Source organism: Panulirus ornatus, chromosome 20 (genome assembly GCF_036320965.1).
Source record: "Panulirus ornatus isolate Po-2019 chromosome 20, ASM3632096v1, whole genome shotgun sequence".
Lineage (NCBI taxonomy): Eukaryota > Metazoa > Arthropoda > Malacostraca > Decapoda > Palinuridae > Panulirus > Panulirus ornatus.
The window spans coordinates 2851180-2878723 of NC_092243.1; the positions used below are offsets into that span (position 1 = coordinate 2851180).

General features: G+C 37.3%; 1 protein-coding gene across 1 annotated transcript in view; it reads right to left on the reverse strand.

The window, feature by feature from the left end:
* PolE1 (DNA polymerase epsilon catalytic subunit 1) overlaps nucleotides 1–27544 on the reverse strand; it is a 59856-nt gene that overhangs the window by 11538 nt on the left and 20774 nt on the right. The window contains exons 12-25 of the mRNA XM_071674502.1: nucleotides 27152–27364; nucleotides 25997–26245; nucleotides 24476–24675; nucleotides 23992–24211; nucleotides 22767–22967; nucleotides 20484–20723; nucleotides 18034–18261; nucleotides 16439–16689; nucleotides 14436–14616; nucleotides 13322–13480; nucleotides 9925–10128; nucleotides 7656–7886; nucleotides 5197–5487; nucleotides 2619–3548 (exon numbers count right to left, since the gene is read on the reverse strand). Of these exons, the coding sequence (XP_071530603.1) occupies nucleotides 2619–3548; nucleotides 5197–5487; nucleotides 7656–7886; nucleotides 9925–10128; nucleotides 13322–13480; nucleotides 14436–14616; nucleotides 16439–16689; nucleotides 18034–18261; nucleotides 20484–20723; nucleotides 22767–22967; nucleotides 23992–24211; nucleotides 24476–24675; nucleotides 25997–26245; nucleotides 27152–27364 (3798 nt within the window). The remainder of the gene's footprint in view (nucleotides 1–2618; nucleotides 3549–5196; nucleotides 5488–7655; nucleotides 7887–9924; nucleotides 10129–13321; nucleotides 13481–14435; nucleotides 14617–16438; nucleotides 16690–18033; nucleotides 18262–20483; nucleotides 20724–22766; nucleotides 22968–23991; nucleotides 24212–24475; nucleotides 24676–25996; nucleotides 26246–27151; nucleotides 27365–27544) is intronic.

The following is a 27544-nucleotide window of genomic DNA, read 5'->3' on the forward strand; positions in this document are numbered from 1 at the left end:
ATTTTTGCTTTCTGAGATAATGTTCTCGACTTCCACACATTCTTCAAGGCTCCCAGAATTTTTGCCCCCTCCCCCAACCTACGATTTCCTTACACTTCCATGCTTCCATCCGCTGCCAAATCCACTCCCAGATATCTAAAACACTTCACTTCCTCCAGTTTTTCCCCATTCAAACTTACCTCCCAATTGACTTGACCCTCAACCCTACCATACCTAATAACCTTGCTCTTATTCACATTTACTCTCAACTTTCTTCTTTCACACACTTTACCAAACTCAGTCACCAGCTTCTGCAGTTTCTCACATGAATCAGCCACCAGCGCCGTATCATCAGCGGAAAACAACTGACTCACTTCCCAAGCTCTCTCATCCACAACAGATTGCATACTTACCCCTCTTTCCAAATCTCTTGCATTGACCTCCCTAACAACCCCATCCATAAACAAATTAAACAACCATGAAGACATCACACACCCCTGCGGCAAACCTACATTCACTAAGAACCAATCACTTTCCTCTCTTCCTACACTTACACATGCCTTACATCCTCGATAAAAACTTTTCACTGCTTCTAACAACTTGCCTCCCACACCATATATTCTTAATACCTTCCACAAAGCATCCCTATCAACTCTATCATATGCCTTCTCCAGATCCATATATATATATATATATATATATATATATATATATATATATATATATATATATATATATATATATATTTTTTTTTTTTTTTTGCCGCTGTCTCCCGCGTTTGCGAGGTAGCGCAAGGAAAGAGACGAAAGAAATAGCCCAACCCACCCCCATACACATGTATATACATACGTCCACACACGCAAATATACATACCTACACAGCTTTCCATGGTTTACCCCAGACGCTTCACATGCCCTGATTCAATCCACTGACAGCACGTCAACCCCGGTATACCACATCGATCCAATTCACTCTATTCCTTGCCCTCCTTTCACCCTCCTGCATGTTCAGGCCCCGATCACACAAAATCTTTTTCACTCCATCTTTCCACCTCCAATTTGGTCTCCCTCTTCTCCTCGTTCCCTCCACCTCCGACACATATATCCTCTTGGTCAATCTTTCCTCACTCATTCTCTCCATGTGCCCAAACCATTTCAAAACACCCTCTTCTGCTCTCTCAACCACGCTCTTTTTATTTCCACACATCTCTCTTACCCTTACGTTACTTACTCGATCAAACCACCTCACACCACACATTGTCCTCAAACATATCATTTCCAGCACATCCATCCTCCTGCACACAACTCTATCCATAGCCCACGCCTCGCAACCATACAACATTGTTGGAACCACTATTCCTTCAAACATACCCATTTTTGCTTTCCGACATAATGTTCTCGACTTCCACACATTCTTCAAGGCTCCCAGGATTTTCACCCCCTCCCCCACCCAATGATCCACTTCCACTTCCATGCTTCCATCCGCTGCCAGATCCACTCCCAGATATCTAAAACACTTTACTTCCTCCAGTTTTTCTCCATTCAAACTTACCTCCCAATTGACTTGACCCTCAACCCTACTGTACCTAATTACCTTACTCTTATTCACATTTACTCTTAACTTTCTTCTTTCACACACTTTACCAAACTCAGTCACCAGCTTCTGCAGTTTCTCACATGAATTAGCCACCAGCGCTGTATCATCAGCGAACAACAACTGACTCACTTCCCAAGCTCTCTCATCCCCAACAGACTTCATACTTGCCCTAGCCTGAACTGGGTATCCATTTTATCAATCAGCCTCTAAAGATGGATGAACAATTGGGTTGACTGTGGACTGACTGCCACAACCTGGATTCACACCTATGCAGCTCGACCCTGTGCAGTCCATAAATGCATCAAGGTCAGGAACTTCTACCTAAAGCTCCTGCCTAATGTTCCTACCAATTACTTCTAATGTTTCTACCTAATGCTCCTACCTACTGCTCCTACATACTGCTCCAACCATTTTGCCAAAACGCAGGGCTGGCACACAGAGCTCACCACAGGAAAATCTAATGTTAAGTGTTGCCAAGAATAGATGGCATGTTTGAGAACAGAATGCTAGGAGTCTACAAGTGGATGAAAAAAAAAAAAAAAAAAAAAAAAAGGCAGCTGCCTGGATCAGAGGAGTGCAACTTGACAACAACTGAAGTGCTGCCTCACTATGCAGCTGTCACTCACCCTCTTGATACCCAGGTGGGTGGCACTGATAATATAAGTCCCTAGTTGTTGGCTGCCTACCAACTATTACCTACTGAATATAACTTTCAAGATTAAAAGCTGACTTGACAAAGTAGAAATACTAATCGGCTATCAAAGGATAATATGAACTGAACCAACAGTGGGCATAACAAGAAACTATTTTGATTGGACTTGAAGAGCACTTCTTAAGTAATCTTAGGTGAACGTTGGAAACAAGCTAAATGATTAAATAGTGAAAAAAAAAGCTTTTTGATGTTTATGAGTAAATAGGTGAAGAAATGGGCCCTATGAGCATAGTCACCCTATCCCATACTGTAAAAATGTGTATGTAATCACATACACATACATACACACATCAAGCATAAAAGTTTCAATAGCTACTTGTAAAGTTCCTACCTGTAAGAGTGTGGTCACTGCTAATGCATCTAGATCCAATTCCACACATACAGCAGGATAGCAGCCATGGTTATTGACTTGAGCTGCAGAAGCTGCCTCCTCCAACTCTGCAACTAATCGATTGTCATCATGTTCATGGCCACCTAAATCAGGTCTTGGACCTGGGGAACACCATACTACTGCATTATGCTTCTGTAAGTGTCTCACATAGAACAGGTCAGCACCAAAAGCAGTTGTATCACGTGGTAAGTTACCAACAGGCACATGAAAATAGCGACTCTGCTCCATTGCAGTATGTAATAACTGGTTCAGACCAAGGAAGTGCCGTATCATTACTCTAGCTCCCACACGCTGCCAGTCAAGGACATTATACAGGGTATCAACATCATTAATGTGAATAGGCACTTGAGGGAATTCTCCTAAGCCTGGCATGAGAGATGTTACAGTAGGCAGGTCATGTGGAGACTGAATAACTAGAAATGTTGGCCCTCGTTTCTCATCTCGGTAGCCTTGCAAAAGGCGTTGAATTTGTCGGTGAACCTGCCTCAAATCTGTTTCAAACTTTATCTCAAATATAAAGTTAGATTCTGGGAGCTGAGACTCCTCAAATCCTTTGGAAATCTTGGCATTTCTCTCAGCATTATACAGATTATTGGCATTAGGCATCTGGTTACTGCGCACAGTATCCAATACAAAAATATGTGCCTTCTTACTCTGGTGGAAAAAGACACCAAACATAGCTTTGTTACCACTACGGTGATGATAGAGATATATGTGATGCAAGCTGTCTTCCTCCAAATACTGGAACTGTGCTACAGTCTTGAACCTGAGTTGGCCCAATTCAAAGGTGTCTGTGTCAGGTCGAGCAAGTGTCTTGTCAACCACACACACACATCCCAGCTGAGCAACAGCTCTAAACTCCAGTGGAACCTGTATGATATTAATAAACTGTTTGTAATTTGATGAAAAAATTAATTATTCGTCTATCAACATTACTCCAAAAAAAGCAAAGTTTGATACTGGTATAAATTCTCAAAAAGGTTCAATCTGTTGTAAGTAAATATACAAGTTAAAGCCTCTGATGTTACATATATACCACATATTAATACTGGCCTCCCTTGCTTTAAGAAAGTTTGCTTTAAATGAATTCACTGATAGACAGTATATATTTTACCACCAAAAATTTAATATCTTTACGTAAAGGATGTGATTTAAAGTCGAGCACTTGAACACCTATACTATACGAGATATGTACTTCATATAGGAAGCACTGAAATAGATCATGGTATATACAGCCTATCATCTACCAGTTTGCACATGATGCTAGTTGTGTAATGCCGTTCTTTACTCCAGTCAATAAAAAGGAATGCTGACAAAATCAAAAGCTCGGTGAATCAGCGAGCTCACTCACAGCCAAGATTACGTCAAGAATAAGGAATCCTTTATGAGCAGAAGTTGAAAAAACATTGTTATATGGAAGGAGGCTGCAAATCATGACAAAGTAGAGCTGAAATTTAGCAAGTAATGCTACAACTTGATTTGTGTATGCATAAAAAATCTGAAATGCCACAATCATAAGAAAAATAAAATCTACAAACATGCTACAGTGAACCTGGGAGTATCAAAAATTAATATCATCAGAGCAAATGGAATCACAGAGCTGAAATGAGCCATAGGTTAGGTAAGGGGGCATAGGTCCAGGGCACACTAAGGAAAGTGTGGAAGGAAATCACGACAGCAAAAATGGGTGTTTGATCGCATAGTAGTTTCGACAGTGCTGTGTGATACAATGTGAGGCATGGGCAGCGCATAAACAAATACAGAAGAGGGTGAATGTGATGGGAGTGAAGTGGTGAGGACAAAATGTGATGTGAGGAGGGTTGATTGAATATGAAATGACAGGATAAGGGAGGGGTGTGGTAGGATAAGGAGAATGTATGAGAGAGCTGAGAAGGGTGTGCTAAAATGTTATGGGCATATGGAGAGGATGAGTGAGGTGAGGACACTAAGAAGATGCATATACATGGGAGGAAAAAGGGAAAACTGAGAAGAAGGTGGATGGATGGAATGAAAAAGGCCAAGCCCCTCACTCTAACCTGCAATGCGATATCTTCACACTACAAAATCTACTACTCATGCTCAAAACTATAGGCTGTGGAAGACAGTATTATTCATTTATGTGCTTTCTTAATAGGTTTATAGACATTAAGTATATACAATTCCAGTGCCTTATTTCTGAATGTCTAAAATTGGGAATACTGGATTTGGAGTAGGTCTTGAATCTAACCCCTTCTACTATGAAAATCTATCTTTCTTTACATCATTTTTATTTTATGCAACTTTCTCTTGGAATGTATCCCTCATTTATAGCAAAGGAGACCAATCGAGTTTATATCAAAATAATAATTTTCATCATCAAAAGGCAGTTACCTGAAAAGTTATACATTATATACAGAAGACCACTCATAACTGTGTAATATAAAAAGGTCTGTTACTAACTATGCATTCACAAACTAAATATAACTGTTACTCAAGCTTGATGTGCATCTCTGCAGAAACTGAAATTCATATAACAAACCTGAGTCTCATAAATCCCTTCAATATCAGGAGTGGACAAATCAGCCATAAGCTCATTACTGTGCTCTCGAAACACTTCCTCTGGAACCGTATATTCATACAGGTGGTAAACAGGATGTGAGCGGGGAAGGGTCTTATTTACTTTGCGCCACACTCCATCTGTTCCACTTTCTGATTTAGCTACACGTTGATTGACATAAAATATTCTTGGGACAATTAATTTTATCAGATGAAGATCATGACCAACTAAGGCCCATAATTTATAAAGTCCTGGAGTATTTGTCTCTGCAAGCTGAAAAAAAGGTTCTAATTAATAAATATTTGTCTCTGCAAGATGAAAAAAAGGTTTTACGTAATAAAGTTTATAATTATTAACGTAACACCATATCTTCATGACAAAACACCTTTATTTCTTGTTTAATCTTTTTGCTATTCCATTGACAATTTCAATATCAAAGTTTTTCAAACCAATACAACAATAAAACCTTACATTTCAGGTCAAGTGTGAATGCATATGCCAAAATATCATTTTGTGACACTCTTTGCCACTGACATAAATTTCTTACTTATTTTCTAAGTATTCATTACCACCATACTAGTCACACTATAACTAAAACAGTTAAGGAAGAATGCAAAACAGTCATTCAAATGTACCTAATTCAGCTTCAGGCCAACACCTCTAGGCTGTAAACTTAGCCATAGAAAACAAAGCCCTTTGCCTTCACACATAGCTCACTGACAGAGGTGCTTCCCTCCCTTCCTCATTCTACCTGAACTGACAGCTGACATGAATTTCTGTATTAACTCCGTACATGTACAGTTGCAGACAAAAATCTTTCTACAGTCTCTAATGGACAGTAGCAATACCTGGCAACTACAAAATATGACACAATGTAGTATACTGTACTTTTTCGAGAAAGAACAAGCACAACATGTTTTCAATTACAACAAATGTGGTTATTGGCTGACAAGGATGCTTCCTTGTACTTTTATTTTCTTTTAGATCCAGTTAATAACAAATGTATGGATGCAGAAATTATTAAAATATATTTCTTATATCAACATGAAAATGCAAAATCAATGCAAAAGCTACCTGAATACATGACAAATAAAACTGTAAAGATATTGAGTTCGTCATCACCATACATTAAATGTCTAACCTGTCATGGAGCCACTTTGATGGAAGGGAAAATGTGTTGTTTGAGCCATATTTTATGTTACTGAAATAAATAATCACTGAAACAAACATACAACTGAAAAGACATTTTTTTTTGCAGAGAAATGGCAACAAAATGCAATCCATCTACACAACTGAAGAAAAACAATAAAGTAAAAGCACCTTGGGAAGTTGGTGAGAGAAGTCTAGTTTCTTCAAGACAGTGTTCTTCCTCATTTCCCAGACTACTAAGGAACATGGTTTTCTAATTCATCAATATCTTCCCTATAGATAGGATCTGACTCTCTTAAACTTTTTATATTCCCTTGGCCAAAAGATATAAAATAATCATGATGCAAATAATAAAGAAATATCTCAAATATGTAATAATCAATTATCAATGCTTAATTACAGGACTTGGTGGCTTCTAAACAATATTTCAACCTGACAGTCATATTCAGCATGAAAAATAGGCCCTATACTAAAATGAATTTTGAAGCGAATCTATTTTTCAAACAAATAAAAGAGATCTAAAATGCAGCGAATAGCTCAGGGTATTTTTGGGGTCAAAATATATTTTCTTTAAAAAGTGAAATACTATAAAATATATTATATTGCTTCTATACTTGAAATGATAATGTAAAATGTCAAGGGTGAGGCACTAAAGGCTAAGAAATGGCACTAGAGTTCACTAGTTATGGAGACTCTATTGCTATGGCCACACCCATGAGGGAGTTCCAGTTGGGAACAGGCATCAGAGATATAGATAGATAGATTTTCCCCTCCAAGATTTTGTCATCTGTTCTTGATGCAACCTCACTCACATGGGAAATGGCAAACATGTGAAAAGAAAAAAAAGATACATTCAATTTTTTCATACATAACTGCCATTTCCCAAGTGTACGAGGTAGCATGATGAACAGAGGAATGAGCCTTAAAGGGAAAAATCCTCACTTGGCTTCTTTCTGTGTTCATTTTTTTGGGAAGTAATACAAGAGGGGAGGATTTTAAGCCCCCATTCCCTTTAGTTAACTTCTATGACACACAAGAAATACATGGGCAGTATTCTTTAGATACATATATATGAGTGGACACCAAATCACTGACTGGAGCATTCGTGTCTTTCATTTTATTTTTAGTAATTCCTTTCCTAAAAACTTATTTCAAAAACCAGATTTACAGAATACATGATATCTGTTAAGGTCATATCAGGTACCTGTTTGGCTCTGACAACCAAGACAAAAAATATAATAAAATAGGCAGTAATATATCAGAATACCAAGCTAAATTCTCAAATATCATACCTGTATAATCTGCCATGGAACATCCAACAGTGTACGTTGAGATCTGCGCAGGAAGCCACCAAGAGTGGTGGTAGGCCCTGACCTGACTACTCTGCCAGAATCAGCCCTGCCACTGACATTACCTATGGTAGGATAACCATCAGTCCGCACTCTTTTAGATCGTTTCTCCCGCTGAAGACGCTGGAACTCCCATTTCTTTTTTTGGAATATAACCCAAGCTGCTACTTCTTCCTGGAATTCATACGGATTAAGTAAAGAATTTCTTTGCAAATAATGGTGGCTAAGTTAAATACCAGAAAGCACTTCCAACATCAGGTATTTCTTTAGTGCAGCTTTGAACTTTAACTAATGTTAAACAGATTCTACTTCTATCTGTGCTGTGCACGCAGCACAAATTTCTTACCTCTGTTACAATTTGGGAACAATTAATCTCAATTCTTCTTTTTCATATGAATTCATTCTTACAACTACCATCATCTAATATCATACAAAGTCTATTTGGAAGCCTACTGTGTTTATGTACCAAACAGCTCCAGTGTACTGTATGCCAAGTTCATCTACAGTGCTCCAATTTCATCTGGTATAATGAATGTGGGAGACTTAAAAGTATTCTATGAAAGGTAAACTAAAGAAAGTCTGTAAGATGATATTAAAAAAAAGTCTGAAAGGGGAAGTCTGACACAGCTTACTAAGAGAAAAATGACATAGAGCAAAGAAAAAAAAATTACATTCAAACATGAACAAGGTGTGCACAAAACAACTATCTAGTTCATATTAAAGTTATGGGTATGCCACTCCAGTCTTCCAAATTCTGTTAGCTTTCTGAATGGTGTGCACTTTAAGTAAAAATGTCTTATAATTCTAATAAACCTCAGAAACCTCATAGTACTTTTCTCTTGGATTGTTCTGTACAGAACTAAGTAAATCAATCAAAAATGTAAAGACCTAGTGGACTAACATTATGAATGTATAATGTTCGGTACTCCCACATCTACCTTTCATACTGATGGCAACAGTGAGCTCAATTCATGATTTCTTGCACTCAGTTTATTTGTGGTACGACAAGTATTTGCTTTACTCTGAACATAACAACTGTCTTTTCTCCCTTTATATGTCCCTGCATCTTTTGAATCTGACAGGAGTGAGGTGATCACTGTCAAATGAAATGAGAAATGCATGAGATAGTTAAGGATATCAAAAGGGGATAAAGGTGAGAAGGATGAAATATGTGAGTGCACAAAGGCATGTACTTTTCCATTACTAAAGAATGTAATAGGGAAAATAGTTAATTTACCAGTATGGGTTCTCAAATAAGGTTAGGCACAGTTTTATGTGATATATATGACTGAAACACTGGTCTGTTATAGGAAGCTGACTGTAGATAGCAAACAAAAGAGATTCTTCTGAGAGAAACTTGAAGGATTTAAAATGTTGTCAGAGTCAAGAAATCTTATATAGATAAAGTACTCTAACAGGTGTGCCACATGAATGACAAGACACTGCTCATGTGTTAAGGCACCTGTTATGGGTTATTGATAAAATACTCATAAAAAGAGTGCTTCAGCAAGTAGCAACTTCAGAAATAGTTGAAAGATTCAACAAATGCACTTGAAAAAATGAGAGAACTGCTTTTACAAGGCATGTGATATAATGGTATACTAAATTAAGAGGAGACTGCAGCAAGAGCCACTTCACTATGAATACAGACAAATATCTACCACAGAACTTGTAGATTTTTCTCTAAAACATTTTACTGACTGTGCAGCCTCATACACTCATGTTTGAAAGATGAAGAGCAATTTAAAAATTTTCCCATTAATTCAGTAAGTTTTGTTACTATAAAACCCAAGCAGCTACCTAACAGCTGTATAAGCTATGAAAATGTTTTGCAAGTATGGGTTCTGATCACCAATGAAGTAACGTAAAATAAATTTCAAAAAATTAAAGAAAAAATGATATTGAAATGGAGAATAGCATGATTCAGAAGAAAAGTGTATAGTTTGTGTGAGTGAAATAACATAATGAAACTATAGTATGGGTAAAAGTTTACAGAAAAGAATGATGAACTTTAAGAGGAGTAAAAATTTGGGTATTGACATACTTAGCTGATGCTCCATAAATAATCAAATTTACAGCATATTTCGCATAATCTTGATGAAAGATTTCTACCGATTAAAATACAAACATCTTACAATAAAAATGCTTAATACATAATACAGTACATCCCCTACAATTCACTTTTACATAAAAAGAAAATCCATCCACTGACCTTAGAGTTCCCAATCTTTGGAGGGTTACCAAGAACATCTCTCCAGCTTTTGGTTAAGTCATCAATCTTCTCATTTAAATCTGAAACTCTTTTACGCTTCTTACTTGTCACAGTGGGAAACAAAGCTCCCTGATTTTGGGACTGTGGTGTTAATGTATCCTCAATATCAGGTGTTGTTTGAGATGCAAATAGATCTTGCTCTGACTGCAGGGATAAATTGATATCAAACTTAGAAATAGTGTGTATATTTAGAGAACAATATACAAAGTATATTCTAAATACACAATTAAAATTATCCTGTTAGTCTCCCCCTTCTTCTCCCTTTCACTGCTAACATGAATACCCTCTTCTCAATCATCATCTCCTTATGTCTACACCAATTTAGCATACCCTCTTAAACTCTCTCAACCTTATTGTTCTTACTACCACACCCCTCTTTTACCCTAACATTTCTCACTTAATCAACCATCCTAATTCATCATACTGTCCTCAAGCATTTCATTTCCAACACTTCCTTCCCATATCTCACATCCATAAAACACTGTTGGGACTACTATATAATTACAGTGCGGTAAAGTCTTTTCTTCAATTCATACTTATTCACTTACGCCCTTCTTCTCCCTTCCACCACTAGCACATATACCCTTTTAGTAAGTCTCTACTCAATCATCCTGTCCATATGTCTAAACCAATTTAGGACACCCCTTAAACTCTCTCAACCTTATTCTTCCTACTACCACAACCCTCTCTTGCCCTAATATTTCTTACTTAATCAACCATCCTCACTCCACATGTTGTCCTCAAGCATTTAATTTCCAACACTTCCTTTCCATATCTCTCATGTTGGGACTACTGTAAAATTATGGTGCAGTAAAGTCTTTTTCTCAAATTCACACTTATTTCCCGTTTCCAACATCAGCGAGGGAGCACCAGGAATGGAGAAAGAAAAGGTGTCATTCACTTATATCCACTCTTCAGCTGTCATGCGTAATGCAATGAAAATACAGCCCCCTATCCTACAGACCTATCCATGGTCTACCACAACTGCTTCATAGGCTTTGGTTAACTCCACAATGTTCAGGCCCCAACTGCTCAAGATCTTTTCCACTTCATCCTTCTCCTCGTCCCCTACACTTATGGTAATTATAGCCCCTTTTGTCAACTTCTCATCACTATTGTTCTCCAAATGTCAAATCTATTTCAGCACACCCTCTTCACCTCTCTCAACCATACTCTTCTTATTACTACATCTCTCTCTTACCTACTATTACTTATTTCATTAACACACATACTGCCCTCAGACACTTCACTTCCAGTAAATGCACCTTCCTCCATATATTCTCATCTATTACCCATGCCTCACATACATCATCACTAAGACTATATCTATTCATTCATTATACTTGATCACCGTCTCCGACGTCAGCAAGGCAGTGCCAGGAAACAGATGAAGAATGGCCTATCCACTCATATACGTACATATACATATACCCTAGACATTTCACATGCCCTGGTTCAGTCCACTGACAGCACATCAATCCCGGTATACCTTACTGTTCCAATTCACTCTATTCCTTGCTCGCCTCTCACTCTCCTTTATGTTCAGGCCTCAATCGCTCAAAGTCTTTTTCATTCCATCCTTCCACCTCCAGTTTGGTGTCCTGCTTCTCCTTGTCCCCTCCACTTCTGACACAAATATCCTCTTTGTCAATCTTTCCTCACTCATTCTCTCCATATGTCCAAACCACTTCAACACACCCTCTTCTGCTCTCTCAACCACATGCTTTTTATTTCCACACATCTCTCTTACCCTTCCATTACTTAATCAATTAAACTACCTCACACCACATATTGTCCTCAAGCACTTCATTTCCAACTCATCCATCTTCCTCCATATAACCCTATCTATAGCCCATTTATGTCCTCTCAGATAGTGACCTTTCTTTCCACAATTCTTCAATGCTCCCAGAACCTTTCCCCACCTCACCCAACATTGACTTACCTCTGCTCTATTTGCTGCCATGCCCACTCCTAGGTATTTAATACACCCAACTTCATCCAAGTTTTCTATAATTAAACCCACACCCCAACTAACCATCTCTCTGCACTGGGAAACTTAATATCTTTTTTTTTTCTTTTTTTTTGTCGCTGTCTCCCGCGTTTGCAAGGTAGCTTTTATTCGCATATAATCTCAACTTCCTCCATTAAAACACTTCCCCAAACTTGGACTCTAATTCTGCAGTTTCTCACTTCAATCTGTGCCATGTCATTAGCAAACTAAAACTGACTCACTTCCCAGGCCCTCTCCCCCCCTACAAACTGCATACCTGCCCCTTTCTCCAAGACCCATGCATTTACTTCCCTCACCACCCCATCCATATATAAATCAAACAGCCATGGTGACACTACCAAAAAACCCACCTTCACCTAGAACCACTTACCTACCTTTTTACCTACTCGTAGACACACATTACTCTATTGATAAAAACTAATCACTCCTAATACCTTCCCTCCCACATCATATATTCACTCAACCTCTACCACCATCCTCTTGATCACCACTCATGCATACAGCTTATCAGGTACACCCAACAATCTAATACCTTTGTAACTTGAACACTGACAGTTACCTTTATAAAATGGCATTATACGTGCATTATGCCTATCTTCAGGCACTTCACCATAATCCATACACATAATGAAAATCCTAATTAACCAAGCAACAACAGTCATCCCCGTCTTAAATCCAGCTGCAATACCATCCACTCTAGCTCCCTTGTCACATTTCTTCTCACATATGGATTTCACCACCTTTTCTCTTTTCACCAAATCATTTGCCATGACATTCTCACTTTACATACCATCCCAATCCATCCCTGTTACTGGAAATAGTGCTACCCTTAGCATAAAGAGGCTCCTGAGAGAATTATACATAAATAGGTAAATAGATATTATTATCATCAACAGTAGTAGTAATCTGAGTAGTAGCAGTAGAAGGAGGAGAAGTGGTAGTATCATAATATATCCACTAATCACTTCTGTTTGTTCTTTTAGCTGTGAGCATAGCTTTCTCGTACTTTAACAGCACAATATGGATTTGTATTCTATGCTTAAGTTTTTCAAAATCTTTATATTTTTACAGTACAGAATTCTTTATAAAAATTCTGCAATATACTTTATGGCAGTGAAAAGAAATGTATATTGGTTTTCTTTTTGTAAATTTCCCATGATTTTTCAATGAAGTTGGTGCTTCTTGGCAGGTACATAAGAAACATGCAAGACCCAAGGTAATGAATATTCCTTATCCTCAAGAATAATTAGCCATTTACAAGGAAAAAATTCCAATAAACTTCAATACCATAAATCTAATAAATGTAAATATTCAATCTAAACTCACATTATCAACCATGGACTGCATGTGGCGCTGAGGTTTTGGCTTGGGGGCAGCACTAAACATATCAGTAATACGCCGCTGCTTAAGAGTATCATTCCTCTCTAAAACTTTCTTGTGTAACCAGTCAGGGTGAGATACTCTAGGTACTGGGTTAGCAACACCCTGATCACAAAAAGAAAGAAGTAATATAAATGTCCCGAGAATGTTGCATTCACAAATTTGTTTTGAATATAATCCATGTTCATTAATACACATAACCTAATATCTGTCTCATTTTTTAATCCAAATGTTACCTGCAGCGGCTTGTCAGTCCACAATGATTAGAACAACAGCTGAATACCTTAAACACATGAAAGATTACAAACTCCTTGACTTTAAAATGGTCAGAATTACTATCAGAATTACTATAGTGCCAAAAGCTGCAAGGATGCCTGAATACCCTAGGTGATGAAAGCTACAGCTAAAAGGCTTTCACTCACCTCATTAGAGGAGCAGTATACATACTATGTTTGAGTCAAAAATTCACATTAATGAGAAGTAACTCCAGAAAAAAGCTATGACCACGGGAGAAAGATACAGTGTATGACCAAGTCTGTACGCTGCAATTATATCAATGCAATTCTGTTCTCCTAAACATAACCTTATGCAAAATTTATCCAAAGATATGCAGTATGACCTCTCAGATAAAATATGAAGCAAAATCTATTATACGAAGGTGACACATGTAAAGCAAAATGCTAGTTTTTGAGAGGGATGGTAGATCACAATGATTTATCAATTTGTTTGATGAAATATCAATTTGCATCCTCTTTGAAAACATCTATATTTCTGATATGCAAAGAAATAGATAAGTGGAAACTGTTGCTGAGGCCACCCCATTGATGGGAGTTCCCAGAGGGAGCAAGCGTGAGAGATGTAGATAGATAGGATACTCTAATACCAAACCTAAATCAAGAAATCATTTTTGCTCTATGACTCTTTGTTATACCGTCATGATACAGACTAACAGAACTGTGTTGGAAAAATCTGTAATTTCACATACTACATCCAAAAAAGTGGAATTACTTTTGCTAAACTTTAGAGTACTATGAATGAAACATGCAATATTGTATATTACCTGAAGAGCTGCTGGAATGGTAACAATTTTCATTACTGTTCCTGACAGTCTTTCAATATAGTATTCCCAGTCAAGTACATTCCTGATGTCAAAGTCTGTAAGTGATGGGTCCTTCAACCAGCGCCGCAAGTAATGATGTTTCACTGAGGGCTCTGCCTGAAAGATATCTAATGGAATGGCCCTGAAAGACAGAATAATAATCCTAAATAGTTCAAAAATCAAAGAGGATATTTGCAGTAAAGACTGCTTAAGAAAGTAAGGTACACCGACTGATGGCCCTTTCAGCAAGGAGCTCTGCTTGAAAGATCATAGGTGGGATTGCCACAAAACACAGAATGATATGTGTTTGCATATACCAATAATCTCAAGAATTTCTGAAAACATGGTAAATATCCAGAACTGAGACTGCTTAACAAAGTAAAGTGTGCAAAGGGGAAACATGAGTATTGGCCAAGTATAATAAGCTGCTGCTAATTTACTATTCTTTATTTTTCATAAATTCTACTTTGACATCATGTGTGAGAAATCTTACAAAAACCTGCAACCTTAATTCATATGATGAAACAGTGTTATATAACTACAATAAAAAGACAGACAAAAGGCACAATTTTGGTACATGATGCTCAATTATGCAAAGTCAAATGAAAGGTTAAGTACAGTTTGTCGAGGACTGGAAAAAGGTGGGATAGCTAGAGGTCAATGAGTGGATGCTTTAGCGAATCAACAGTGTAAGTGACACACATTATTTCAAAGGTATAATGAAAATACTGATTAGTACCAACATAATGAAGCATGGTACTACTGGTATTCAAACAAGAATGTTTCTAGTATGCAAACACAACCTAAAGCTAAAGAAAAACTTGATGAACATGTGGATTTATCTATATGAATGTATGGTACTAGGAAAAACATAAGTGCATAAACAAACCATGAATAAATACATGGAAATATGTTTCAAACACAACTAAGACACAATCACACATACACATTTGGATGCATGAACAATATATGCAATGAATAAAAAAGAAAAAAGTTCTAAACTAGGACTGGATGCTGCTGTTCTAACTTCTAAAAATTTAATCATTGTCTCATCACCCCATTAAAGGAATGAATTTTATAATATACACAACACTAAACTGGTATTAAGTGTCACTGTTTCACCCTCAATTGCTGTTCTGGCATTTAGTTACTTATTCTGTTAACTGTTGCAATGCTGAGCAATCAGACTGCACTCACTGCTGTGAGCTTAAAGTGCTTCACAAGACCATGCTGTCCAACAGCAGACACCAGTATGACAAGCAAATTGATACTATCAGGATATTTAGTGAGGATCAATAATAATACACTCAGTGAGCTTCCTATGTGTATATGAGAATGCCAGAGAGAAATGAGTGTATATCCCATTGTATAACACTTGATTATAGCCAAATCTGCTTAAACTGTATCTACAAACGGCTTTCAGGAAAACAATCCCTTCATAAAATGAGGTATATGTGTAACGGTAAGGAAGTGTTCAAAGACAATCTGGTTAAACATTCCAACCTCACTATAGTTAAAAGTCTGGCCGAATCTGCCCAAAGGGGTGCATGGCAGCAACAAGGGAAAGCAAAAATAGAAGGGGAACTGGCTCTCTTAACAGGAGAAACCAATTATTTAAGGATGGATCAATCAAACTGTACATATGTAAATATACTGTTGGAAGGAAGTATAAGGTAGACTTGACAATTTACAACCCCCTAAAAACTACAGTGACCCAGAACAACTTTTCACTGATAACAGTAAAGGAACAATCAGGTCCATGAAGGAAGAAGCAAGACAGTTATTCTGTCTCAAAGATAGTAAAGTCATGATAACAGATTTCATTTAAAAAAAAAAACAGATTGTGAAATTCAGACAATCATGGAGACAGAGCCACTGTCACACAGTGACACAAACCCCTAAAATGTAAAGGAGAATTTCTTGTTTCAGAATGTCAAGCAGCACAAAAGAACCATAAACCTCACCTTTCAGTAACTGGTGCACCATCAGGCTTCTTAGAGATAATAAATCTGCAGCTTAGTCCTGCATCTTTCACCATCTGGTCTCCTAAGAATTCTGCCAGTCGTTTTGCTGTTGAGATGGAAGTAGACTTTTGGCTTCCATATTCCTCAAGTTTCTTACTCATTGATCTATTCTCCGATATCAAATCAAACAATTCGGAATCGGGCATGTTTGCAGCTTTACTGTACAATACATCAAGCCAATAATCTGCAACCTTAAAAAAAAAAAATTAGTGTGTGTCAACCAGAGATAAGAAAAAATGAACTTTGTTTAACTATTTCTGAATAATCTACTTAAGTTACTGCCTTATACATACTTTCAATACCTTTGCATTCCTTTACTGATGCTTTACTAGCTTCTTCAGCTGGTCTGTAACCATCTTGAGCGAAGTATGGGTCATTTTTGGGGTCAGATCAAAAGCCATCTTCACAACGCCCTCAACGTCACCAAATTACAAGTTGACGGCACCCTCATCCACACTAAACTACATCTTCACTACACCCTCATTAGCACTCTTCTTTGATCTGTTAAAGGCTATCGTCGCTACACCATCATCTTCACTATCATCATTACATCCTTACTTTCACAGTCCTTGACACCATTCAACTCTGACTTAAATCTTACAGGTCATGACAAAGACCAGCTTCAATACACTCCTTCTTCATTACATCTTCTACAGTGATGGCCTTTGATCTGAGCTTTACAGGTCTTTCATATGCTCCAAAAGGGTCATGTCAAAGGCCATCTTCCCTACACCCTCATCTGTACTTCATCCTTACCACAAGTGGCCACCATCAATACAAATCTATCTTTATTATACCCTCCATTTCACTACATCCCCAATATAGGTGGTCACTGACTTAAACCTTACAGTTCAAGTCAAAGGCCATCTTTACTACACCTTTATCTAAACTACACCCTTTTCTTCACTATACTCGTATAATCATTATAAATGCATTTTTACTATACTTTTATCTACCGTAAATAAACATAAACAGCAAATACAAAACAAAAATTCCCTTTAACAAGGGACAGATAAGCCACACACAAAAATCCCAATCTCCATCATCATAAAAAAAATAATTAAACATGACATAGTCTTCATAAAGCTTCTTATCCATTCATAATTCAATATCACCAAAACAGATAGTCTTCCTAAAGCTTCTTATCCTCTATTAATTCAGTACTGCCAAAACAGCAACTATGTGAATTCAGACTGAGTGATAGAGATATCTGTTAAATGTGGTCACTAAATTGTTCAAATTCTATCACTATTAAATGTGGTCACTAAATTGTTCAAATTAACTTACTTTACTCAAATTACTCATTATCAGAATAAGTTTCTCTTGGACAAATACAAAGGAAAACACACTAAAAAGAAATTACTTACAGTTAGAAAATAAATGGCTTTCTGAATATGCATACTTAGAAAGAACATTCATAAAATAAAACATTCTTAGGTAGGACTGAGGATCAATTAACTGATCTCAGCTTCAAAAAAACCTGATTTGTATTTACTTTTAAGTGCATATGGTCACAAACATCATCATCTCCTCACCTTAGCAACACTGGCATAACAAGTGTCCAAAGTGTCCCCCTTCAGGAAAGCTTCAAATACAGAAGATTGGAAAATCTTTATAAGCTGTAATTCTCCACGTCGCTTCACTTCAAATCCTTTAAGCTCTGCCAGTGAACCATCAAAGTTAAATACAGCATAGCGCTTTTTCAATTTTTTGCCTTCTTCCTTTGAAGCTGGGAGTATCATAGCCAGATATGGACCATCCACCTTGAAGGAACCAATGTATTACTAATAAGTTCAACCATTTAAGCATAAATGTGAGGAATAAATGAACACACGCAAAGAAAACTACAGTTCAAAATACAGTTTTCCCAGGAATTTCTTTGATTTCTTTATCAAGCAAATTACATACAAGCTAAAAAAGAAAATTATATCAGTTCCAATGCAAAATAAAAAGGAATTTCAAAAATCAACTGCTAAACTGATATGAAAATCTCAGTCCAACTGAGACCCTAATACTTTTAGCTTAGCACAATCACTTATAATCATGACTTGATAGAATAGAGAATTAAGCGCATATTGTCTTAGAGCATATAACTGCAGCATGAACAAGACTATGATAACAGTCTTCCACATTAATAAAATTCTTCAGTATAATTCATTTCAAAATCAAGCTGATTTGTTAAACAATCTTGTGTCCTTATCAGCACTACTGCCTGCTCAGAAAAATGTGATAATTCTCAAACTAATTAATAAAAATATAGAAAGCACTGACTAAATACTACTAATAATAATAACAAACAGCTGTGATGATACAGCAAGGATGGCAATGATGGCAGGGTGGTGATGTAATGATCCTGGTAATGCAGAGAGTGTCAATGAGGTAAGGTAGCGACAGGACGAGGTTGGTGAGAGAGTGACAATGGTGATAGTATCATTATCCTATATTTCATATCACTCAATACTTGGAGATCTGTTATGTGATTATAACAACATTGCCATACTATATAGCAACCTTAAACTAATGTAATGTAAACTAATGTAAATCAATGTAATGTAAATGGTTTGGTCACATGGAGAGAATGAGTGAGGAAAGATTGACCAAGAGGATAGGAGTGAAAAAGACTTTGTGATCGGGGCCTGAACATGCAGGAGGGTGAAAGGCGTGCAAGGAGTAGAGTGAAGTGGAACAATGTGGTATACCGGGGTCGACGTGCTGTCAATGGATTGAACCAGGGCATGTGAAGCGTCAGGGGTAAACCATGGAAAGTTCTGTGGGGCCTGGATGTGGAAAGGGAGCTGTGGTTTCGGTGCATTATTAAATGACAGCTAGAGACTGAGTGTGAACTAATGTGGCCTTTGTTGTCTTTTCCTAGCGCTACCTCGTGCACATGAGGGGGGAGGGGGTTGTTATTTCATGTGTGGCGAGGTGGCGATGAGAATGAATAGAGGCAGACAGTATGAATTATGTACATGTGTATATATGTATATGTCTGTGTGTGTATATGTATACGTTGAGATGTATAGGTATGTATATGTGCGTGTGTGGACGTGTATGTATATACATGTGTATGTGGGTGGGTTGGGCCATTCTTTCGTCTGTTTCCTTGCACTACCGCGCTAACGCTGGAGACAACAACAAAGCAAATATACACGCACATATACATACCAATACATTTCAACGTATACATATATATATACACAAAGACATATATATATATATATATATATATATATATATATATATATATATATATATATATATATATATATATATGTACATATTCATACATGCTGCCTTCATCCATTCCTGCCGCCACACCACAGCACATGAAATGACATCCCCCTACCCCCGTGTGCGGGCGAGGTAGCGCTAGGAAAAGACAACAAAGGCCACATTTGTTCACACTCAGTCTCTAGCTGTCATGAGTAATGCACCAAAACCACAGTTCCCTTTCCACATCCGGGCCCCAAAAAACTTTCCATGGTTTACCACAGATGCTTCACATGCCCTGGTTCAATCCACTGACAGCACATCATATCAAAGAAGAAGACTAGCAGAAGCAAATATTTTCTTTTCTATTTGTTCTCTTCTAAATCTGGGATTGTGTTAAAGTTTGTAAGGAAGTGAGTTCAAAACTGATGCAGTTAGAAAGAAAGCAGAATACATCAGCTAGGTGATCAATTCAGTTGATATTAAAGATAAAAAGGAAAGCATTTTTGGAGGGACTGAAAGGGCAAAAAGTAATTCAGATGCAAGAGATTGAATTCAAGTGCTAAGGGGATCTGAATGCAAGGTGGATGATGTCTTAAATGCTTCCAAAATCATCACATAGTAGGTATAAGGTGAGAGTAAGTGCATGGAAATGAGACCTGATGATTCTAAGGTTTATGATAACCCAAATGTATACAAGAAAGAAAAGTCTGGCATGACAGAAAGAACAGCCTACTTCAACAAGTTTCAATGGCCCATCAAATTACACACTAACCTCAAAGAAAATGGAGTTTTCTGATCGTACTGAATACTCTAGGGCTTCTGGGTTTATGAGATCATGATACTGATGGTTTGTATAATGATCTTTCACCATAACATTAAGGATAGCCCCTGGGTAAGATATTGTGACTTTTGGCTTCTTAGGGTTATTAGTTTTGATCACATAGTTCTCTGGAAAAGATGATGGAAGGATGCACCATATACCATCAGTGTCCAACTCTAACGGACGTCCAATCTGTAAATAGAAATTCTTACTGTAATCAGTAAAATCAGTCTAAAACTTCTGATTCTGTGGAATATCCTACAAATTCCGTTCTAAGAACTGAATAACATACATCATTATCATAGACAGACATCCTTTCAATCAGTAAATCAATATCCAGTAAGTACATTTTCCACTATAGAGAACAGTGGTCTATGAGGATGATTTTCAGAAGAATGTTAATAGCATCTTTTCCCACTATACAGGAGAGCAGTCCATGAGGATCACTTTCAGAGGTATATCAATAGCATATTTCTTCATATTAATGCTGTCCTTTTCAATAAACTTATTCCCACTTCCTTTTCATGTGTATTCTCATCCACAATATTCAAAAAAGCTGTCATAAATTTGGGGAGTTATAAACTTTCCAACACCCACTATCTCACAAATTTACCAATAATTAACAGTCCATCCTCCTCTTATAAAGCTCTCAAAATTTTCAGCTACACCACTTGAATTCTACTTAATCATTTTCTAGCTCAGACAAAGTTTTACTACTGTAAATCATTACGCTTACTACTGTCAACAGTCCTCTCCATACCTGAAAACATTACCTTACACTACTGGTAATCCCTGGTATATTATCAATCTATTTATATTCTCTGGTAATTGTACCATGACTGCCTTATTTACTCTGCTTCATATTCAAAAGTGTACCATCCAGTTACTGTAAAAATCAGAGCCATAAGTTTGATTCATAATTATCCTTTCACATTCATATTTTCTCTACAAAAAAAATCATGATTTCTATTATAATCTAAGGTAAATTGTTCAACCTTGCTTATCCATGTAAAATTCTTATAATGTACAACTGTGCAGCTGAGACTCAACAAAATATGTCAGCTGCAAACAAAAGCACTACTGGCTTTCATTTCCATCATCATTAATTGCAACCATACTAAGTGCTATAACCAATAATCATTCCATAATTTTTTTTGTGCAACTGGCATCAATCTACAGTTAAACAGCAGGATGCTATTGGCATAATCCTACACATGTTATTTTCTGCCACAAGTTGAATTCTGCATGCATTGTATGCTCTGTTGCCTGGGTAACAAAGGATGAGTCAAATGGAGCAACCAGAAGGCCTCAGCTACCATCTAATGACCATTGTAAGCAGCTGTGCACCTTTCCTTGAGACTGATCGTATCTATAGTGCAACTTCAGATAAGCCCAGGTAGAAACATTTTCCATCACAATAAAATGTATAAAGTAAAACATGTATATGGATAAAGTAATAAGATAAGCAGATTACAAGATTTTGTAACCACTATTGCCAGGTTATAGGTACTATGAACACTATGTCTTAGAATGAGAAAAAATTAAGAGCCTTTTAGAGATAGGTCTATACAAACCTTGCAAGAAATGTCACAATATCTTATTGTTAATGACAAGATACCTTAAATCTTAAGTTTCTATCCACTTTTTCCATCTAGTCGGTAAAACTTACCATGTGAAACTACATAATGAAACATTTACAATGAATTGTAACATCCTATGTAATATTGTCTAAGACCCTTTGTGACCTCTGTAATCCTTTTGTGCCATCGCTTATAGAACGAGCATGGGGTCCATAATGAATTTGCCAGGGTTCCTGGCACAAATTAAATGTGGTGCATAACAACACCCATAGCATCCAACATAGCACCTATGCCACTAGTACCAAGAATTGGCCAATCTAATAAACAATGTTTTTTCTTAAATCACTGAAGCTCAAAAAAATTGTCTTGATTAATCATTTTCTGCACAAAATCATATACATAAAAAGTGAAATGCAAGTGAATGTAAATAAGAAGAATGATTATTCTTTTACACAAAAGGGGCCAAAAAACTATCGTGCACTGAAAGGGCTAAATATAAGGAATAACCAAAGATTAAAAGCAAACTGTAAACTACAACTTAATTTGAACTCAAACCATTAAAAGAATTCTCCAACAACATGATTCTAAAGGAAAAATTTGATTACTCCAGAGATCCAAATTTCTCACTTACCTTTCTCTTAGCATAAACACTCACCTGTTCAACAATCTCCCGAGATCGGGTAATAATGGTCGCTCCTGTATAACACACAATACCAGCCATCTCCATTGAATGCCAACGTGATCCTTTCCTCATCACATATCCATAGAATGAGTTAAGAATGCACTTATGGGCAAGTTGTAGTGAGTCATACAGCACTGCTCGAGCATTGGCTGACTTGATATCAGAAGGGTCACCCTAAAATAATGGTGCAAAGTGAAATGAATACATTCAAAATATCAGATGAAACAGTTTCTTGATATCAGAAGGGTCACCCTAAAATAATGGTGCAAAGTAAAATGAATACATTCGAGATATCAGATGAAACAGTCTCAAGTTAATAAACACAACCCATGATAGATATAATTTGCATTTCCTGGGGTAAACTTTTCATGGGAAGGAAACATAGAAGTAACTGTAAGAAAAGTCAAAAAATAAGAAATTAAAGTCAAGGCAACATAAAAAAAAGGAGCACAATGCCAATGCATATACATGTGTGAGAACTGAATTAAGGTCAGGTGCAAGTGAATCATTCTACCTATATATCTACAACTCTGATGCCTATTTCCTTTAGAAGCTCCCTCAAGGGGGTGGCCACGGGAAAAGAGTCTCCATAACTGGTAACTTATGTCCCTTCTTCGTCTTTAGTGCCTCACCCTTAACAGGCCACTGGCAAAGGGCAACTTTTGCACAGTGTTCTCACAGGCTCCTACCTAATGTTCCTACGGACACCTTCTATCTAATGTTCCTACCGAAACCTTCTATCTAATGTGCCTACCTAATGATCCAGCCTAATGAGCCAGCCTAATGTTCCAGCCTAATACTTCTACTTAATGCTCCCAGCAAATGTTATCATTTTGTATATGAATGGGGTGTGAAAAGAAAGTTTGACCTCCCTTGTATTCAGGCAGAGTGATGAAGTAAAAGGTTCTTATATGTTTCCCTTAAACACAATGGACAAAAACTGAGGATATGTATTGTACTAAAACTGTATGACTATTATAGATGATCTACCACATGAAATTGGAACAATTAATAATATAACAAACAAAAAATATACAGCTTGAATTAAATCAATATTTTCCTCATAGCAATTCACTTAAAATCTTAATTTACGAGTTTAAACTTTACACCCTTCACAAACAGTCTCTATAGACTGTTTTCAGCAGTCTCATTTGAAAGTTTTAGTACATTCAAGAAAAATATAGAGCTAAAAACTTACTTTTGCCTGTGCCTCTGATAACTCTTTTTTAGCACCTTTCAGAAGGCCTTTGTACTCATAACGACGATCTCGAAAAGACCGAACTGTGTTCACATAAAAGCTGTTTTCCCGCTGACATATGGTTTGCCAGCGTTCTTCTGTTCTTGTTTCTTTAACTTTTTTATAGGCTTTACGACAATATTCTTGGAGCCGCTTCTTCTCAGCAGCGGCTTGCTCCTCTCTGCCAGATGTATAAAGGATATGAGGATGAGTAAGGAGTAAGGAAAACATTAACAGCTATGAATTTCCCCAAGATGACAAAAGGAAGATGACATCTATCTTTCAAATTTCTAAGTTAATCCGACAATGCGAACTTTTTTCAAAACTAACAAAGAAGAAATAACAAGATGGCATAGTAAAAGACTAATTAAGAAATAAGGTGACAAGGATGTGAATATGTACTTCTGTGGCACTTCTATGGTAAGTTGATAAAGGGAGTAATTACTTGCTAAGCTCATGGAAGGCTCTGTGGTTCAAGCCCGGAAAAGCAGGAGGAAAACGTTCCGTTTCAAGTTGTTGTTGAATTCGTTGAAATTCACTACGTGATGCAGGTATAACATCACCACGCCAGATCCAAGACATCTTTCGCTGACATGTAGCACCAGGCTTGTTAAAGTCACAAGCTGCACAAACTGTTTCATCAACCTGAAATATATATTAAACAAATCTAACAAACATAGAGATAGTAGCTGAAAGGCAGCCAACAACCAGGGAGGTATATTACCAGTACTACCCACCTGGGTATCAGGAGAGTTAGTGATGGCTGCATAGTAAGCCAGCACTTCAATGGTTGTCAGGCTGCACTCCTCTGACCCAGGTAGCTGTCTTTTTGTTCTGCCTCACCCACATGTGGACTACTGGCATTCTGTCCACAAGCAACAATTTCTCCTTGTCACACATAACACTTGACAACACTGAACTCACAGTTCATTCTTCGAAAATTTAGACTTTCCTGCAGTGAGCACCATGTGCTAGTCCTGCCTTTAGGCAAAATGGTAAGAGCAGTAGATAAAAGTAGTAGGCAGGAACATTTAGGCAGGAGTATTAGGAAGAAACATTAGGTAGAAGTAGTAGGTAGGAGCATTAGGTAGTCTGTAGAAACATTAAGTAGGAGCCACTGCAAATACTATGCTAGAGTTGCTCTCTGACAGAGGTCTGTTAAGGGTGAGGCACTAAAGGCTAAGAAGTGGCACTGGAGTTCTAGTTATGGAGACTCTATTGCTGTGGCCACCCCCTTAAGAGAGTTAAAGCTGGAACACTTGTCAGAGATATAGATAGATAGATAGAACAAACATAAAACTACAAGAAAGCTAGATGAATAATGTGTATGTGCGTGTGTGTGTGTGTGTGTGTGTGTGTGTGTGTGTGTGTGTGCGTGTGATGGATGTTTGCTGCTACCATGGATGAATATTTGGTAATATGTAGCAACCATATCATAAAGACACCTTTAAACATACCAAGTAGTTGCAGAGAAATGATGTACAAATATGTTAAGACAGTTTTGACAAAAGAAAAGCTCATTTCATTAATATAATACTATGTAAACAATTAATCTAAGAGACATCACCACACTAAAAGTACCTAAATTGAGGGTTAATGGACTCTGTATGCCAGTTCGTTTCCTACAATTGAGGAGTCACCTTCCCTAAGGCTATATCATCATCAATGGAGTTCGTTTCCTACAACTGAGGAGTCACCTTCCCTAAGGTTATATCATCATCAATGGACTAAAAGGAGAACATCCTTGGCAAAGGACCTTCTCAGTCCAAAGAATCCACTATTTCCCTGCCTCTGCATGAATTGCAGCCTAAGAGCTGTAAAAGCCCCATTTCGTGCATCAACAAGGTAGTGTCAGGAACAAAGAAATGGCCTCATAATGATGTTGAACAATGTATACATCAGATGACTTTCATATTGCCACAAGCACCTTTTAGATATTCCTTCTCATATGCTCTTTTCAACTTACCATAGCAGATGGCTGAAGTCGATTGGTAAGAATGATATTAGGATACATAGCTCCAACATCTAAATGGTAGATCATTGGGTTTTCAAGACGACAAGGAGTGTCTCGCAGATCTTCCAATTTCTTCTTGATGTCATCAACTACTTCAGAATAATTGGTCACTTGCTCTAGTGGGAGTCCCTCTTCAACTTCAACGCAGAATTTAATTGTACGATCCACATTGTCTAACAATTTCTGAAAGGCTTCTGGAACCTGTATGTTTAACAAAAACAAACATTAATTGCATTCTTTACTTGCATGATAAAGCCAATGGACCAAATTTATTAACATGTCCAGAAGAAATTTAGTATGAAAATGTGAAAAGTGTAAATAGAGATATTAATTTCACTTGAGGAATCAACTTTATGTGCATAGTAAAATATTACAAAGAGCTTATATTATCATGAAAATTTGTTTCCTTTAAGCAAACTTGCTTGCCTTCACCCAATTCCTGGCACTAGCCTGTCTTACAGGTAATAGTATCGATACCCCTGCTTCAGAGAGGTAGCGCCAGAAAAAGACAAAAAAGGCCACATTCATTCACACTCAGTCTCTTTCATGTATAATGCACTGTAACCACCGCTCCCTCTCCACATCCTGGCCCCACAGACCTTTCCATGGTTTACCCCAGATGTATCACATGCCCTGGTTGTCAATTAACCACATACTGACCTCGGTATACCACATTATTCCAATTCACTCTATTCCTTGCATACCTTCCTGTATGTTCAGGCCCTGATCACTCAAAATCTTTTTCACTCCATCCTTACGCTTCCAATTTGGTCTCCCGCTTCTCCTTTTTCCCTCTACCTCTGACATACATCCTCTTTGTCAACCTTTCCTCACTCATTCTCACATACATCCTCTTTGTCAACCTTTCCTCACTCATTCTCATTTGTTTCCTTACTCATTTGTTACCTAAACCAATATCTAAATTCCATCAAGTGTTTTAAATGATACAAGTTGACAAAGGCACATCAGATTAATCTGATAAATTCTACATTTGGCTAGTATGCAAAAATGGTAATGACCAATTTCAGAATTATAAAAAATTTCAAGGTACTACTCCCAATACGAAATCAAATGCAATGAGATTGGTATATCATTTAAAAAACTCACCATTCTAAACCTGCAAGGAATGTCTGCCCGGAACACTCCTGATTCTATGGCTTCCACATGCCCTCCAACATAGGTCTCTTGATCTAATACACGGCCATCAGAGGTAAGCTTGTTCAGCTGAGACACTTGTTTATTAGGGTACACAATATTGGCATGAAAGGCTTCCACCATAAGCAAAGCCTCACATAATGTGCCTGATCCCTTCCGCAGCACCTGCAAAATAGAGGTGTTTTGATTTTTGTTAGAGTCTGTTCTTACGCATGCAGGATAAGTTTATCTTATGCTCACTCATCTGTTCTTGACATTACCTCACTCATACAGGAAACAGCAAGGATAAGTTTATCTAAAGCTCACTCATCTGTTCTTGACATTAACTCACTCATACAGGAAACA